At 49.6% G+C, this 14,187-nt stretch overlaps 4 protein-coding genes and 1 non-coding gene across 5 annotated transcripts; 3 read left to right on the plus strand and 2 right to left on the minus strand.

Moving 5' to 3' along the window:
- Nucleotides 1-871: 871 nt before the first annotated feature.
- BX661DRAFT_62972 (uncharacterized protein) lies at nucleotides 872-1,450 on the minus strand. The gene has a single exon (XM_051539336.1). It carries the CDS (start codon nucleotides 1,362-1,364, stop codon nucleotides 966-968), a length of 399 nt encoding a protein of 132 aa, XP_051389087.1. The 5' UTR covers nucleotides 1,365-1,450; the 3' UTR covers nucleotides 872-965.
- Nucleotides 1,451-3,249: 1,799 nt separating this feature from the next.
- Nucleotides 3,250-5,688, plus strand: BX661DRAFT_188200 (uncharacterized protein). Its single transcript, XM_051537375.1, has one exon. It carries the CDS (start codon nucleotides 3,286-3,288, stop codon nucleotides 5,605-5,607), a length of 2,322 nt encoding a protein of 773 aa, XP_051389088.1. The 5' UTR covers nucleotides 3,250-3,285; the 3' UTR covers nucleotides 5,608-5,688.
- Nucleotides 5,689-5,967: 279 nt separating this feature from the next.
- On the plus strand, nucleotides 5,968-8,053 carry BX661DRAFT_188201 (argininosuccinate lyase). The gene is made up of 2 exons (XM_051537376.1): nucleotides 5,968-7,318; nucleotides 7,604-8,053. The coding sequence occupies exons 1-2, from the start codon at nucleotides 6,257-6,259 to the stop codon at nucleotides 7,922-7,924; spliced, it is 1,383 nt and encodes a 460-aa protein (XP_051389089.1). The 5' UTR covers nucleotides 5,968-6,256; the 3' UTR covers nucleotides 7,925-8,053.
- A 233-nt stretch (nucleotides 8,054-8,286) lies between these two features.
- Nucleotides 8,287-10,230, plus strand: BX661DRAFT_188203 (major facilitator superfamily domain-containing protein). Its single transcript, XM_051537377.1, has one exon. It carries the CDS (start codon nucleotides 8,764-8,766, stop codon nucleotides 10,222-10,224), a length of 1,461 nt encoding a protein of 486 aa, XP_051389090.1. The 5' UTR covers nucleotides 8,287-8,763; the 3' UTR covers nucleotides 10,225-10,230.
- Nucleotides 10,231-10,352: 122 nt separating this feature from the next.
- On the minus strand, nucleotides 10,353-10,425 carry BX661DRAFT_t120. Its single transcript has one exon. It is a non-coding gene; the product is annotated as a tRNA-Ala (tRNA).
- Between the last annotated feature and the right edge of the window lie 3,762 nt (nucleotides 10,426-14,187).

Here is a 14,187-nt window from a genome sequence, read left to right on the forward strand (position 1 = left end):
AAGGTGTCTTCCATTTTGTTCATTTTATATGTTCTCATACGTAGCTAAAACAAAAACAAAAAATAATTGATTCCTTTGTAGTCAATACTTGAAACAACATAGGTTTTGACCAAGCCAATGTGACTTAATCAAACCCTGGCTGAAATAAACACAATTGTTGATTTATTATATTAGTATTTAAAAGGTAATTTATTGATGAATTGAACCATCTGCAAAAATATTGTCCACATCTTTTTTATACTTTTCGAAGCAGCTTTTGACAATGTCTTCCATTTTTTCGGCAATGTGAAGAAACCTCTTGTCCAATGGGTCCGGTTTGACTTTTAGTGTTGCGGCTATGTTAGCAAACACGCTATCATTGAACAGGAATTCTGTCGTGTACGCGTACTGAATGGATGGTTTGATTGAAGCCGCGGGTTGAGTGGCTCGCACTTTTTGGGTGTGTGTCAGTCCAATGGAGGCCGCTGGATCTGGATTAAGTGGGATTACGGTCGTAAAAATGGCAGGATCGGAACTGGCAGAAATATTAACGCGGATATTGCAGCTGTATGGACCACCCGAAAACAGCTGTTGAACAGAGCCTGTAATTGCATTCTGACTACTCCAACCCGTTTTGTGCGTATTGTTATAATGCATGGCCATCCGATCTATACTGGCAGACGCATAACTACAATGCTCACACCAATACGCCATCTCAATGACTTTAATTCTCGTAATCGGCGCATCCACTCGCAACACCCGCTCCTTGAACCATATTCGAAACTCGTCGTCAGCCATGGCACCCGATTCGTTTGACAGTAAATAACGACATGCCCCCCTCACGGCTTCCAAGCTGTTATGGACTTTGCTTACATGGCTATTTTTCTTTTGACAGCTACTAATGTGAGAATGTATGCCACCTGGAGACACAGCATAACAGCAAGTCAAACACACAATCACACCACTGGCTCGATCGACGTACAGGTTCAAAAATTTAAGTGCAGACTCTGATGGAGGTGGCTATAAACAAATAAATAAGTAAAGATGATGTTAGCCAAAAAATTATTTGTATATTTTTGTATATTTTTAAATATTGTAATATAACTTACCATCTGAGCCTGGCCGAGAGTGCCAACTGAGTCAAGCATTTTGCACATTGGAACATGGTTTATTATCATATGTTTGTGTCCAGTCACGTATCCACACAAGCACTCGAGTTTGTCGTCCTTCCAATGTAGTTTGTGTTTGCTGCCGTTTGCTGCTGTAACCATGACTGGATTGTGTTTCCTTGAATGGTGCCTGTATAATCCTTTTGTGGAAAATGTTTGAGTACATGTGGTACACTTGTAGCTATCGGCAGTGTGTTTTATTTTGGTAAGAGGCATATTCGGTTATTATATAAAATATTAAATTTGTATTCAAGAATAAAGAGAAAAAAAAAGGAAAAGTGCAAAAAGTGCGAAAAGTGAAAAGTGAAAAATAAAAAGTAAAAATATCTCCAATCTTACATTCGATTTAAAAATATGAACATTTTTTCCAAGAAAACAATACTTTTGGGATTAAATGTTAATGAATTTTCTATAATGTTGGAAAATTCAATATAATTAACTTTAGATCTATTTTTCTTTCACTCTCACTCTCCCTCTCCCTCTCCCTCACTCTCTTTTTCTTTCTCTACAAACATTATTTTCAAATCCAGAACAAATAACATGCTTTCTGACCCATTGGTAAAAATAGAATTTCGTGCTGACAAGAACAGTCAATATTTATTTTAAATTCAAAAGCAGCAATAGAAACCACAACCGCACTTATAACCATGTTGATCTGGAATTTGTTTCTACCAGTCATATCACTATGTAAACCTATTGGTTGATGGCGATCAATTGATTAACCAGTCTTGGCTGTTTAGCAACACAAACAATAAGTCACACAGTGACCAAAGCAATATGCTTTCTACTCTTCACCTTTCACAGTGCATAGCACTTATTTATTAAATATACTTTATATCATTATAGTTTATCTACAAGTTCATAGAACGTTCCTATATTCCAACAAAACCATTGGTATTTGTGTGCATATACACTCAGCAAAAATAAAAATAGACATACATTTGCTCAACTCAACTTGAAATTAGCAAGCGACTCTCTCCACAAAGTATAACCAATAAAATATTCGACAACGCCATCGTGGGGGCACGCCACAGGAGTAAATATGTTTGTGGTTTCTTGGTAAAAAAAATCTGCGGAGTTTACGCATTGGTTTTGACGAAATTTCTTGCCGAGGGTGTAGCTGGATTGGAACAACCAGTGGGCTTGGCTGCAGGATACCGGGTGAGTGAGTAAGCGCCGCGTGTTAGAAATATTAAACTATTAAATAACTAGAGATTTGGGCAACGAAATGAGGCCATTGCTGTATTTAAAAGACTATGGCTTTCAAAGCTTTGCATTATGTTTGCTGATTGGATATGCTTTGCAAATACTTTATTTTTTGCATGTATCGATCAAAACAGATTAACATAAGCAAGTTTCGAAATATCAGCCTGTGTAAACATGACTATATACTGTAAATGAAATTGCAACACTATTACAGCTACACGCATTTAGAATAAAACAATACAATATCTATTCAAAACAACACTGTACGCATTGAATTACCATTATATTTGATTGTCAGTTTACGTGTTTCAAAAATTAAAATACCTTGAACAATATTATTTTGAATTCCAGCCACATCATGAACATCAGATCTCGATAGCTTTTGAACTTATCGCGAAATATAAACTACGACATATGCCGTAATTATTATTGAAATAGCAACGAAACGAATATAAAAATTAATATTGGTTTTAAAATAAAACTAAAATTGGGTCATAGCCAAAGAAAATACTATATTTTCAGATCCATGCGGACTTTTTATGAATGCAAACTGTTGTTTACATTGTGCTGCTATGCCGTATTGCTTACCTTGATGGACACGTACACAAAATAAAAGTAGCACTACTCCCTTGGAGTATAAGCAATAAAAGAGGGGGGAGAGGAGAGAAAAGAATATATAAATTTATTGTAGATTTTTGAATTGAATCTTTTCAGACAATGAATTCAGATTTGTTTGTTCTCCGTGTCATTTTTAGTTGATCATGAGAAAAATATAAACAATGGCTACGACAATAGACTTTTAGGCTTGGCAATAGGGAAAATACAATTGGGATGATGAGTGGCGGGAGAGATAACCACATAAAAAATAAAAATAGGGACTAGCCTTGTTTTTTGTCAGCATTCAGAGTTTTAAAATCTTTACAATATATAGATGGTTAGTCGCACCACTCCAATACAAAGTTTTCGACTTCGCGGCCCCTATCTCATATATTCCATTTTCCTTAAATTTTATATGCTTTTTTTACCCGAAGACGCTAAAAACATGAGCGGCCAACAAAAGAGCACAACAACGGGGCCCAATTATGCTGTTGTCAACATTCACACCCCCCTCGACTTTAACCCTTCTCTTCCAACGCTCCTCACAGCAAAACCACCAATAAAATACAACACCGCCCACAAAGGAGCAGCCGCAGCAGCCAACGACACAACCTCAACTCTCGCATCCACAGAATCTTCAAAACACATGTATCGAAACACTCTGCGCATCCAACATTACACCAATAAACACCACCATCAGTCACTCCACTCGGACAGCTTTAGCACACCACCGGCAGCCAAGATGAGCGAGTTCGAGACCGACCATCATTTATCATCCATCAGCAGAGAGGCGACAATCCGGGGAATGGCGGGCGCGTGGTTAAATGTCCTTGATGCGGGCGAGGACACATGGAGAAGAATATCAGTGCCGCCTGGAATCACCGTTGGACAGGCGCGGGATATTTGCATGCTGCGGTTCAACATATGGCAGCGCATTCTCAAAGACCAGTCACAACCCACGCCGATACCACCTAGTGCCATCAGCAGCAGCACCAGTACAGGAGCAGTATCCTCCTCGCGCACTAGCTGCACAAGCAGCACTGCGCGAAAACAACCCCACCACTACGAGCTTTACTGGCCGGCGGGCTCGCAATGGCTGGACGCAGATTTTCTCCTCTCCACATATGGAATTAAACCAGGCGACACTGTTATTCTGCAGGACCGCGACCAAGCGCAGGAATCGTCCGCAATAGTAGAAACACTGTTGAATATCAACAAAGCCCAGCAGCGCGCACAGTCCACGGGCGCCGAGGGACAGATATATTATTTGCATGCCAAGGGAATTGCCACATCGTGGCAGCTCTGCTGGCTGGTGCTGCGGAACCAGGAGCTGCACTGCTATGCAAGTAACCGTGCAGGCACCGGTCCGTTGTCGGAGAAATCTTTGGTGGTGGTTGATTTGAGCTGTGGGTTTCGGCTCGTCAACCACAGAATTGTCGGTGGCAGCAGTAGCATGGCGGATACAACGGGAGATTCGGCAAGTATGTACTCGGACAGTTCCAGCATCAAGGCTACCCTTAGTCTTGCTGCCACGGCCACTGGTAAATTGCAGTTGCAGCAAATGAGTGGCAGTAGCAGTGTCGCGCCGCTGATTATTCGCAGCAATACATCCGACAGCACCCACGTATTCTGCGCGCTAACGCCCACCGACCACGACCATTGGCGCCATGCGTTGCATATGGCCCAAGGGCCCGGCAGTCAGAAAAGTGACCACAGCAGCGCTGGCATGCTTCCCAAGCCCCGATCGTCGACCATCGCCAAGCAACCGCAGCACCGGCAGTACCGATCATCTGTGCAAATGACATCCACACCAAGTCCAGGCCCCCTCTTCATTGCCAATGCATTCCGCCGGCACAAAGGGCACAGTCCTGTGGGTTTCTTCTGCAGATGTGTGCTTATTTCTGGGTTCCTCTATGGGTTCCGTACAATAATATCTGACACAGATATCCTCACACATGTGGCAACGGCGGACTTTACTGTTCCTCTCAACCCGATCACCGTTTGCGTATCGCGTGAGACCAGCGGCAACAGCCACTTGATCCGAGTATCTGATGCATATATGGGCACTGAAATCATGCTGCTTGATGTCGGCGGGCCAGACAAAGCCCATTTGTGGATCGATGCGCTTGCAAATATTGCCGGAATACATATTGCCGGCGACAACACGATGCGCTGCAATAAGCGCAGCCAGGCGATGCGGCAGTCGAAATCACACGGGTCGATCATTTCGCGCATGGAGTGGCCAATGCCGCCGACTACTGTGCCACGCATAGTGCCTCGGGGGATCAAGAGTTCACCTGCTGCTCCTGCCGTTGCTGAGGATACGAGTGACGGCGCACGGCAGCAGCACCGGCATCGGCACCAGCACCAGTACCAGTATGAGCAGGAGCAGAAGCAACGTGAGAAGCAGAAGGAAGTGCTTGTGGGACTGCATATGCCAGAGTTTGGCAGAAACCCATCGTTGAACCTTGTTGATTTACGGTTTGGCGAGTCTTCTGCCTCTGCTGGCAGCATGGATATTGATGCGGTGCGCAGTGCTGCTAATGCCAATTCCTCTAGTAATACCAGTAGTGGCGAGAACCGTCCGGATCGTGTGCCGATATTGCAGGCTTGCTTGGCGTGGTTTAAACGCCCCGGAGCATCATTTGTCAAGTAGGTTGACTGGTTAATATAATTCAAGCAACAACCGCAAAATCAATTGATTATTACTTTTTGAGTTTGGGTGGGAAAGTATCGGAAAACTGAATTTTTTGGAAAAGCAAATCTGAATATGAAACTCGAGCCACAACCAAGGTGAGTCACAAATGAGTGGAAATGGTGGGCTGGTAATTTAAATCAAACGGGTCCTTTCCGACAATTACGATAATCGATTGGGTGATACCAAGCGATAGTGTATTTTTTTGGACCAGGATTAGGTCTCTAATCCTGGCCGTAAACGCGCCAACAAAAGTGAAAAATTTTCTCTGCAGCCACGCGTTCGTGTCTATAGAATTTTTTTTTCCTTTCTTGCCGTTGTGACTCTTTTAAATTGCTGGCTGTTTTGTTCGATATCGTCCTACACTCTTCTCTTCAAACCCAACAACATTATTTGTACTAATCATTATCAAGCCGCGCTCGATTTTCTCAAATCATACCTCCACCTGTACAAACATTAATCTTATAAAAACCCCCCTCCGCCATTTTCCCTGTCAAATTTTTCTCTTCTTTTTTCTCTGCATTTATAAACACGCGCATCTACTATTTTTCTGTAACATAATCCCACTTCTCCTTCTTACCACAATTTATCTTCCCTTACTAACCCAATAATGTCTTCCGGCGCAAAGAAACTCTGGGGTGGTCGCTTCTCGGGCGCCACCGATCCGCTCATGGAGGCGTTCAACGAGTCGATCCACTTTGACCGGCGCATGTTCGCAGCCGACATTCAAGGCTCGCGTGCCTACGCCAAGGCACTTCACAAGCAAGGCATCCTGACGCTCACCGAGCAGTCCCAGCTGGACAAGGGCCTTGCCACGGTTCTCTCCGAATGGCAAGCCGGCACTTTTGAGCTCAAGCCCGGAGACGAGGACATCCACACAGCCAACGAGCGCCGTCTGGGCGAGATCATCGGGTCTGTATCCGGCAAGCTGCACACTGGGCGGTCGCGCAACGACCAGGTGGCCACAGATATGCGGCTGTGGCTGCGTGACGAAGTCAAGCAGATGGTCAACTTCCTGCGCGAGCTCGTTGGCGTGCTGGTGAGCCGTGCGCAGACCGATGTTGACGTGTTGATGCCTGGGTACACGCATTTGCAGCGCGCGCAGCCGATCCGCTGGTCGCACTTCCTCTTGAGCTACGCGTTCTCGTTCCAGCAGGACACGCAGCGGCTGGAGGAGTCCTTGCCGCGCATCTGCCAGCTGCCGCTGGGTTCGGGTGCCCTCGCCGGCAACCCGTTCCAGGTCGATCGCCAGTGGCTGGCTAAGGAGCTCGGGTTCTCGTCCGTCACGCCTAACTCGCTCTACGGAACGTCTGACCGCGACTTTGTCGCCGAGTTCCTTTTCCACTGCTCCCTGATTATGGTGCACATTAGCCGACTTGCCGAGGACCTTATTATCTACTCAACTGCAGAGTTCGGTTTTGTGCAGCTCGCAGACGCGTACAGCACGGGCAGCAGCCTGATGCCGCAGAAGAAGAACCCCGATAGCTTAGAGCTTTTGCGTGGAAAGAGCGGCCGGGTTTTTGGCGATATGGCCGGGTTCATGATGACTTACAAGGGTCTGCCGAGCACGTACAACAAGGACATGCAAGAGGACAAGGAGCCCATGTTTGACGCCGTCGATACGCTGACTGGATCACTGCAGATCACTGCCGCCGTCATTGCCACGCTGAGAGTAAGTATTGCTTGTTTTTTATCTGTTATGTTTTGCGATCCCAATGTGCTTGTGTTGTGTGGTTATATATATATGATGATTTTATTGATTAGTCTTTATGATTCGCCTTGACTACCATCTGGGTGACATGGATACAACTGCCATAGATAACTGAACCTTCCTCTACACACAAACACAACATTGAATTTGAACTACTACTTGATGGTTCCTGTTGGGCAAGAAAAACATTTTCAACTAATTTTATTTTTACACTTGACCCTGCGAATTATTTGTGCAAAAACTTAGATCAACGCTGACAAGATGAAGAACAGCCTGACCGGTGACATGCTGGCCACTGACCTCGCCGAGTACCTCGTGCGCAAGGGCGTCCCCTTCCGTGAGACGCATCATATTTCGGGCGCTGCCGTCAAGATGGCTGAGGACCGCGGATGCCAGATCAGCGACCTTTCAGTGGCGGATCTCCAGACCCTGCATACGTCGTTCTCCAACGATGTTCTGCTTGTGTGGAACTACGAGAAGAGCGTGGACAACCGCAGCTCGATTGGTGGCACCAGCCGTGTTACCGTGCTGGCCCAGATCGAGCAGCTGAAGTTGTGGCTGAACTAGAATGTTTATTTTGTTTGTTTGTTTGTTTGGATGTGCAATAATTTATGCGTTGAATACAAATAATTAATCCTATTTTTCCTATTTTTCCTATTTTTGCCTCGTTAAAATAAAATCATTTCTACTTTTCAATATCCTTTGGTGAAAAACCAAAAAAATATTAAACTCTATTTTTCATTCTTAACTATATTTTAGTATTTGTCGATTTAAGAGGAATGGAGCCAAACAAGAGCAAAAGCAACGACCCGCAGTCGCGACAGGCGCTAGAAATATACCGCAGCTGGCTCAACGAAAACAGCAGCAGCAGCAGCAGCAGCAGCAGCGGAAGCGGCAGTAAAAGCGACAGCAGAAGTGAGAGTAGTGAGAGCAGCACCAACGGCAACAATGTCGATAAAATCGGCAGCAGCAGCAGTGGAAGCAGCATCAGCGATCTGACCGAAACCAATAAAAAAGAACAAGCGTCACCTAAACCAGCGCCCAGGCCAGCACCGCCATTAGCGACTTTGCCGCGTCCAGCCAAAACCCGCACACACCCGCTTCCCCAAGAGAAACCTAAGCCGCCGCCAGCGCCAGTTCCAAAGCCATCGCCGCCGCCGTCTGTGTCGCCATGGCTCAAGCACATCCACAAGCCAAACTCATCCCCATCCCAACAATCGCCAACGTCGAAATCGAAATCAAAATCAAAATCACCAACGTCGAGTTTTCTGCGCAAACCACGCAACTTCGTCCACCAAATACCGTACTTCCGCAGCTCAGCCAAAAGCAACCAGACCCAGCTAAGCAACAGTCTTCCCCGCCGTCCGTCGCTGACAACACAACGTAATATCAGCGACGACCACAGTATGGATACCCTCTACAGCGAATCATGGATTGCTCAGCCCAAGATTCCGAAAGCCGGCAGTATGGATGAGAAGCCTTCCTTCCATGATGTTTCACTCAAGGAACCGTCTCTGGCGCCATCATCGCAGCAGGCGGCGTCTGTCAGGAAACAGTCGCACTCGTGGGAGTATAATACACGGGATAGCCTCACTGGATGGATGATTGTGTTCTGGGCTTTTCTCGCAATGTTCATCTCGCTGTCAACGCTGTTCAGCTACCCAGTGTACGAATCGTACTACGAGGCAACTAACCGAAACTCGCTCACAGAAGCCATAAATGGCAACCCACTACTTCTCGCGGATTTGCACAGACCGCAGGGCGAATTCCCTGCTTCTGCCTGGCGGTTCAGCCACCGCGCAACAACCTACGGCGTCCTCATCGGCACACTGCTCATTGGGTTTGCCCTCCTAGGCGCGCTTCCCGCAGGAATCCTAACAGACAACTTGGGCGCGCGGGCAAGCTGCTTTTTTGGCACCTTTCTTCTCACTGTGGCACTCTTCGCCGCGTCTTTCGTCGACCAACTACCGATCCTCTGCCTCCTACAAGGCTGTCTCGGCGGGCTCGGCGTTGGGCTCCTTTTTACACCTGCGTATACCATCCCAATGCAGTGGTTTGACCGGTACCGCGCGTGGTCCACTGGCTGTGCACTGTGCGGTGCCGCCATTGGCACCCTGGCTTTGGCTGCAACCTACCATTCGCTCCTATGGAACCACGGGCTAGCCACGAGCCTGCGCGTCCAGGCGCTCCTCACACTCATACTTGGTGCGCTCGCGTCCTGGGGGTTACGCCCGCGAGTACATGTGCCGCGGGCACCACCCTTGGGACTCCATGCCCGCGACGCGCGCCTGCCGGCTCTGATGTTGCTCATGTTATTTGCCTCTGCCGCGCGCTGCATTCAGCTGCTCTGCCTACCCTCCTTTGCGCGCACCACCACCGGTGGCAGTGATGTAGACGGCACCAATGTGCTCTATGCGCTTTCCGCTGCATCTCTCGCCGGTGTGCTTCTCGGTGCCCTTCTCTGCGACAAATGCCCCGCCACATGGCCGATGCTCGGCCTCTCTGAACTCATCACTGCTGTGCTCACTCTCTGCATCTGGGTGCCGGCCAAATCACTCGCTCCCATGTTTGTCTATGCTGTGCTCGCTGGTGTTTCCTCCGGGTCGCTCGCTACCGCACTGCCCATTGTCTGCGACCGCTTGTTTGGCCAGAGCAGACTGCCCACAATCCTTGGTTTTGTGCTTGCCGCCGGATGCCCTGCGGTTTTGGCTATAACCCCTGCTGCTATAAAGTTTTCCACGCTGCTGAGTGATGGGAAAAGCACTGCTTGGCTCACCGCCATCTCCGGCATCTTCTCGCTGCTTGCTGCTGCAGCGGGCTTTCTGCTACCTTTTTTGCAGAAACGATACAACAAAACCAATTATTAAAGTTTAAAAATAAAAAGTTTAGCACGAGTTTATTTTATTTAAATTATAGCAAAAAGAAATATTGCGACTTCAACCATGAGCCTAAAATATAAATATTTAATTACAAAAATAATTGGCAAAAGATATTTTGGAGGACCTGGGTATCGATCCCAGTGCCTCTCGCATGCTAAGCGAGCGCTCTCCCATTTGAGCTAGACCCCCATCTCTCTTCCACTTCTTGTTTTTATTACAAAATTCCACGTGACAATCTGAAATTTTGCACTACTAAAAATGGATACCCCAGTTCTCGCGTCCAGTGCCCCCGACGGCACCGGCACCACGGCCCCCGCCGCTCCGACCACCGCCCCGACCGCTGCCCCGCCATCCCACGACCCTGCGCCCGCAACTGACCCCCTGCCAGCTCACCCCTCCCGCCTGAGAGATCGCGGGAGAGCCGGCACCACCCAACGCTCCTACGCCCAGGTGCTCCGCCCAGACATTGGCTCCGCCAACAGCTCTGCCAGCGGCACCACCATGCCCAGAGGCGCACCAGCTCGCAAGACCCAGCGCGAGCTCGAGCTTGAACTCTACCCGGCGCTGACTGTGCCCACCCTGTCGCTCCACATCCCCAATGGACGCCCCAAACAGATGATAGCAGCTGTTAGTCGCCATGTCTTCGAGAGCATGGACCTGCCTGGAAACCTGGATCCCCGGGACCCGCGCAACCCCATCAGCTCCTTTGCGTTCGAAAAACATGCAATTAACGTGGTGTTTAAAACATTAGACAACGTGGCAAGTATAATACCATTCCCTCTCATGTGGGAGGGAATGGAGTATAAATGGCACTCTAAACACGGCAGCATCTCTGTCCTCGCCCTCCTCGGCGCACCCACCACGGCCACGCCCTCAAAGCTGAAGGGAGCCCTGAAGGAATTTGGCATTTTCACCCATGTTGACTCACTATTGTGCGCAGGCTATGCAACTGGAAACTGGATTGGATTCTTCCACCCCAAGGCCGGTGCTAAGCCGCACCCAAAGACAATCCGCCTCAACTATACCACCCAGGACATCAGAATAGTGGACTTCTCAGACACAATCGAGTGTGCACACTGCGGACATGTTGACGTCTCGCCATGCAGCTGCACACAAGCCACCGGCCATTGTGTCAAGAGGGCGGCTGCAGAGCCCAAGGCCAACGCGCAGCACCCCGCCCAATCAACCACCACCGCCGACGCTAGCACCATGGAAGCAGATATCCCCAGCCCTATTGTCAGCGGCCAGCAGGCCACACAGCCACTCTCCACCGCAGCACCATGTGCTCATGAGCAGAGTGTGCAGCGCACGGCCCCCACCCCAAACAACAGCGATGAGATTGTGATTGACATGTCTGACGAGTACGACAGCGACTCTGCCATGTCACAATCTGCAAGCACCAATACCCCCAGCCACCACACTGCCGCCTCACGCAACCATGTTGCTGCCACCAGCGCCGCAGTGAAGAGCCGCAAAGCATGCCCAACAGAGCCCCTGGCGCTCTCTGGCACCCAGCACCACTACACTACCCAAAGCGCAGCCCAGGCTGCCACTCCCACCCCCCTGACGGCAGCAGCACCAGAGGACGCCAATATGATGGACGTCAATGAGGTGCCAGCCACACATTATTAATGTGTGCTGCTGCAAACCCCCACCGCAATACAGCGACTCCCCCAGCGCCCCAAGTTGATCATGCCCGAGCTGACAACGAAGACGAAGGAAGAGCCGCCACCCGAGAACCACCAGCCGCCCCAGTGCCCGGCGACGCCCCAAACCTAGCCACACCCCCCGCCCGCGCCTCTGTCCGGAACAGACCGCGCAACACTGCAGAAACACCCACAGCAGCAGCAACCCTCCCACTCCCAGCCCTCAACCTGCTCTCGCAAAACCTGCGGGGCATGGGAATGGGAAGCCGCTCTGCCTCCTACACAGCTGAATGGACACGCTTTATCCGCCCTCCAGCAGCCCCTGCCCCTAACAACAACGACATCCAAAACGAAAATGCTGCAGCCGCCTCTGAGGCCACTGCACAACTGCGCTACCGTGAATCCGTCGACCGGAAGCTCAAGCTAGCCGCCCTCCTTGCTACACTGCGCCGCAGCACAACCGAGACACGCGATGCTGTGGACATAGCATTCCTACAGGAGTGCAACTCAACGGCCTCACCCGAGGACCTTTTACGCTCACGATATCCAGAATACCAGACCTTTTCTGCACAGCCCGGTACTGCCAATGAACATGACCGACACACAAACACCAAACATGACACAGCGATTCTTGTCCACCGACGGGTGGGCATGGCCCATCTGGAACATGCAGTTAGCTGCTCACGGGCAACCTTTGTCACTGTTCCGACCCGAGGCCTGATCATTGTGTCCATACATGGCCCCTTTGACGAGGTACGATCCTTCCACGACGGCATTGTCCACACCATCTCAACCTATGTCACCTGTGGCTGGATCCCTCTGATCGCCGGTGACTTCAACATAGCCCCACACCCATTCGACCGCCAATCCACGACTGAACGCAGCCGCGAGACAGCCCACTATGACATAATCCCGATGTATGAGTCTGCCCTACGCTCTAACGATGCAGCCCACTTTCTAACACCACCACCACCGCCTGATGCCCCGCCACTGTCAACCCAGAACCCGCGCACTGAATTGTTTACCTACAAACACCAGCGGCCCGATGGTTCCATAGCCTTTGTATCCCGGATAGACCTGTTCATAGTCCCCACAACCATGCTGATGCGCGAAGGCGTCGCCTTTGACCTGCTCGACGTCGGGGAGTTCTCTGACCACAAAGAAATTACACTTACACTGCCTGCAGATGGTCCTACAACAAGCAGTGCCTCCCGCCCATTCCAGGTTCCCCACAAAGCATTTGCAGACAAGGATTTTTCAGCTTTTGTGGAAAAAACGCTTGAAGAATTTAATCCCTTATATCACCGCCCACCCTCCCCATTCCACTTCCACTTCTATTTCGGCCTCCTTGAACGAATCCGCCAGCATGCACGCCACGACCACAACAGAAAGCAATGCTCATTGGAACGACGGATCCTTAAACTGCGCCGCGCATTCTCCCGCCTCGCCAACAGCGAGCAAGGAAACGGCCGCCGCCTCTACAAAGCCCAGCTTGCCACCATGGAACAAACAGCCTTGGATCTGACCGCCCAGGCAGCCATCAACACTCGTATCCGCGCCAACCGCGCATGGCTCCATGAAGGGGACCGCCGCCCCCTGTGGCAGTCCATGATCACTCGGAAGACACTCGACCCACGCATTGTTCACACCATCACAGCACTGCACACAAACCTGCCAGGACAGCCCGCAGCAGGAACGACACTAGCATCAACGACTGACGAACTCACAGAAACAGCAGGCCGCTTCTACAGCACAATGTACAGCCACACGGAGCCTGACATGAATGAGCTTGATGAACTGCTGTCTGTCCACCGCACATACATTAACCATCTACATGGCTCAACTATCCCAACAGTCACTCGGTTCACGATTGGAGAACTGGAATTTGAGCGGGCCGTTAAGGATGCAGCACCCCGCAAGGCATGTGGCCCCAATGGAATTCCTGCCGAGCTCTACAAGCACTCTGCCACCGCGCGTAAAATCCTACACCATCTGTGCAGTATCTGGCTGAAGCACCCACAGATGGTCGCACGTGAGTTTGCTGAAGGGACAATTACACTGATTTTTAAGAAAGGTGACCCAAACAACCTGGACAACTACAGACCGATCAGCCTGCTGAATGCCGACCTCAAAATTATGACCTCAATCGTAGCAAGACGCATTGGGCAAATGGTGAGGCACGTCATTTCACCCGAGCAATATGCAATCATTCCTGGCCGGTACATTGCAGACGGCATTTACAAGGCCCAGGCCATCTGCAGATACCTCGAACTGACCAAGAAGCCTGGGGCCCTTGTATTCCTTG

Source organism: Kickxella alabastrina (genome assembly GCF_025024165.1).
Source record: "Kickxella alabastrina strain RSA 675 chromosome Unknown BX661scaffold_29, whole genome shotgun sequence".
Lineage (NCBI taxonomy): Eukaryota > Fungi > Kickxellomycota > Kickxellomycetes > Kickxellales > Kickxellaceae > Kickxella > Kickxella alabastrina.